This window comes from Bubalus kerabau, chromosome X (assembly GCF_029407905.1).
Source record: "Bubalus kerabau isolate K-KA32 ecotype Philippines breed swamp buffalo chromosome X, PCC_UOA_SB_1v2, whole genome shotgun sequence".
Taxonomy (NCBI): Eukaryota; Metazoa; Chordata; class Mammalia; order Artiodactyla; family Bovidae; genus Bubalus; species Bubalus kerabau.
In genome coordinates this window covers 25,637,088-25,640,758 of record NC_073647.1, presented here as the reverse complement: position 1 = coordinate 25,640,758, position 3,671 = coordinate 25,637,088, and the positions used below count along the sequence as shown (strand labels likewise).

The 3,671-nt window shown below is 41.8% G+C and overlaps 1 protein-coding gene across 1 annotated transcript; it reads left to right on the top strand.

The window, feature by feature from the left end:
* The first annotated feature begins 1,974 nt into the window (after positions 1-1,974).
* Positions 1,975-2,732, top strand: LOC129638561 (peptidyl-prolyl cis-trans isomerase A-like). Its single transcript, XM_055563085.1, has one exon. The coding sequence runs from the start codon at positions 2,014-2,016 to the stop codon at positions 2,506-2,508; it is 495 nt and encodes a 164-aa protein (XP_055419060.1). The 5' UTR covers positions 1,975-2,013; the 3' UTR covers positions 2,509-2,732.
* The last annotated feature ends 939 nt before the right edge of the window (positions 2,733-3,671 follow it).

Genomic DNA, 3,671 nt, shown 5'->3' with positions numbered 1-3,671 from the left:
ATCAAAGCTTCTGATGCCTCACAGTAGAAGAATGCACACACCACTTTGCAGGTTAAGATTTACATAATGAGGCAAGAGGAAAGAATGTTCCACCTGGCTCCACGGTTACAGCAATTCATAGGCTATGAGCTTCTTCCCATCATTTTGAGGTGAAGCCTCTCTTGGCAGGTATACAATGAAAAAACTGAACTTCCAGCACTTTCAAGTTGAGTTCCCCTCACAGTGAGATGGGAGGGGAGAATATAGGAGAAACGGTCAATTTCTCCCTTCCCAGGCCAACTTCTGTGGAGGTGCCTAGAAATCCTTCTCTACAGCCGCCAAGGGTGTCATGGCGGCCCCACAGATCTACTCTCACCCTGGACTCTGGTGTTGAGCTGGGGCTGCAGCAGCACGCTGCCACTTGCAGGCTCTTTACTCATCACAGAGCTGGAAAGAGAAGTCAAATTCAGTAGGAGAGACTCATACTTCCCATACGCTGCAGTTCTGTGAGTGATGCTAAAAACCTCAATAGACACCTCTCTCACTGATGGGAGACATGAGATCATGAGCCACACACATCCAACTGGGCTTCAGTAAGAAGCCTAAGGAAGAAACCTAAAGAAGTTTCCCCAATTTTTTTTGATACCTTACCGAATGTTGAACATTCTTCCCTGTCCAGAACTACTTTGTGAATATCAAACTTGGCCGTATGTTTTATTTTTGCTTTGTTTTGTTTTTGCAGTTCTGTTTCATTGCTATTGAGTACCCCATTAGTCAAAATGAGATTCACTTAACATTCATCTCTCATTGCTAAAGCTCCTAAAGAATTTACTCCCTAAGTTGTTCTTGTCTTGGCTTAACAGTCCTCATCCTCCTGGCCATATATAATAGCTTTTATGAAGCAATTGTGCCCAATCCACTGCCCTCTCTCCATATTTCCCAGAACCAGTATGATGAAGAGTCATGTGATAAATCAGGCACAGTCTAGAAATTTGAAGACCTGGGTTCGAGTCCCAGCTTTGTCTCTTCCTGCCTGTATGACCTTGGGTTTCTGAAGCTCAGTTTCCTATCCATGAAATTGAGATAATAAATGTCTTTAATTTACAGGGATGCATCCCAAATTGAAACAAGTAACAGTTGGAAGGACTTTCTGCACAAAGCATTGTTAATAGTAAGGTATTACTGTAAGGTAAAGGTCTTTCCAGTACTAAATAAAATAAGTTTCAAATCTCCACTTCTTGTTCACACAGTGACGGATTTATCTGTTTTTGCCCTGCACATTTTTTTTTTAGCTCATTATCAGATTGTGATTTGCTATGATCTCTCTACCGTAGACAAGATTATTTGCTGGAAAGATTAGAACTTGCTCAATTTACAGCTGCCCATCAAGATATGTGCACCTTGTCTAGTATTTTAAAAACCAAAGCTGTAGCCTGCAACCAAAGTTGACCCCACCAATCCTGAGGGGACCTGTAGAAATGGAGACAGAGCATTTTTGTCAGAACAAGGGACACTTCTAGCATTAATAAACAGAAGCCAGTGCTAAATGCCTTGCAGTAAGCAGCTTACAGTGAAGAACTGTTCCACCCACATGCCAACAGTTCATAAGAATTCTCTGCCCAGCCTCAAGGAGAGACTTGCACTGAAAAGCTGAGTGGGTTGAGTGTGGAGATTCCTTAAAAAACTGGAAATAGAACTGCCTTATGACCCAGCAATCCCACTACTGGGCATACACACCGAGGAAACCAGAATTGAAAGAGACACATGTACCCCCAATGTTCATCGCAGCACTGTTTATAATAGCCAGGACATGGAAGCAACCTAGATGTCCATCAGCAGATGAATGGATAAGAAAGCTGTGGTACATACACACAATGGAGTATTACTCAGCCATTAAAAAGAATATATTTGAATCAGTTCTAATGAGGTGGATGAAACTGGAGCCGATTATACAGAGTAAAGTAAGCCAGAAAGAAAAACACCAATACAGGCCTTGCAGACGCCGCCACCCCGGAGCTTCCTTTGCTGCTAGCCATGGTCAACCCCACCGTGTTCTTCGACATCGCTGTCGACGGCGAGCCCTTGGGCCGCGTCTCTTTTGAGCTGTTTGCAGACAAAGTTCCAAAGACAGCAGAAAACTTTCGTGCTCTGAGCACTGGAGAGAAAGGATTTGGTTATAAAGGTTCCTGCTTTCACAGAATAATTCTGGGATTTATGTGCCAGGGTGGTAACTTCACATGCCATAATGGTACTGGTGGCAAGTCCATCTATGGCGAGAAATTTGATGATGAGAATTTCATTCTGAAGCATACAGGTCCTGGCATCTTGTCCATGGCAAATGCTGGCCCCAACACAAATGGTTCCCAGTTTTTCATCTGCACTGCCAAGACTGAGTGGTTGGATGGCAAGCATGTGGTCTTTGGCAAGGTGAAAGAGGGCATGAATATTGTGGAAGCCATGGAGCGCTTTGGGTCCAGGAATGGCAAGACCAGCAAGAAGATCACCATTGCTGACTGTGGACAAATCTAATAAATTTGACTTGTGTTTTACTTAAGCACCAGACCATTCCTTCTGTAGCCCAGGAGAGCACCCCTTCACCCCATCTGCTTGAAATATCCTATAATCTTTGTGCTCTTGCTACAGTTCTTTGGGTTCCATATTTTCCTTATCCCCCTCCAAGTTTAGCTGGATTGCAAAGTTAAATTTATGATTATGAAATAAAAACTAAACAATTAAAAAAAAAAAAAGAAAAACACCAATACAGTATACTAACGCATATATATGGAATTTAGAAAGATGGTAATGATAACCCTGTATGCGAGACAGCAAAAGAGACACAGATGTATAGAACAGTCTTTTGGACTCTGTGGGAGAGGGAGAGGGTGGGATGATTTGGGAGAATGGCATTGAAACATGTATAATATCATATAAGAAATGAATCGCCAGTCCAGGTTTGATGCAGGATACAGGAAGCTTGGGGCTGGTACACTGGGATGACCCAGAGGGATGGTACAGGGAGGGAGGTGGAAGGGGGGTTCAGGATGGGGAACACGTGTACACCCATGGCAGATTCATGTTGATGTATGGCAAAACCAATACAATATTGTAAAGTTTAAAAATAAAATAAATAAATAAATAAAAAGAAAAAAGAAAAAAAAAAAAAGAAAAGTTGAAAGGTAAGTTTGGCTCATAAGGTATATGCAACTCAGCCATTTAAAGAGGGTTGTCCTTCAATCAAAAGATGGGCAGAAGCTCTAAATAAACCTTGCTCCGAAGAAGATGTACAGGTGGACAACAGGCACGTAAAAAGATGCTCAACGTTGCTAATTATTAGAGAAATACAAATTAAAACTACAATGAGGTATCACCTCACAACCAGTCAGAATGGTCAATATTAGGAGAGGGTGTGGAGAAAAGGGAACCCTCCTACACATTTGGTAGGAATGAGAATTGGTACAGCCACCATGGAGAACAGTATGGAGGCTCCTTAAAAAACTAAAAATAGAGCTACTGTATGATCCTGCGATCCCACTCCTTGGTATATATTCAGAGAAAATAATAATTTGAAAATATACAGGCACCCCAATGTTCATTTGCAATAGCCAAGACACGGAAACAATGTAACTGTCCATTGACAAGAGGAATGTATAAAAAATGATGTGGCATATGTATATACAATGGAGTATTATTCA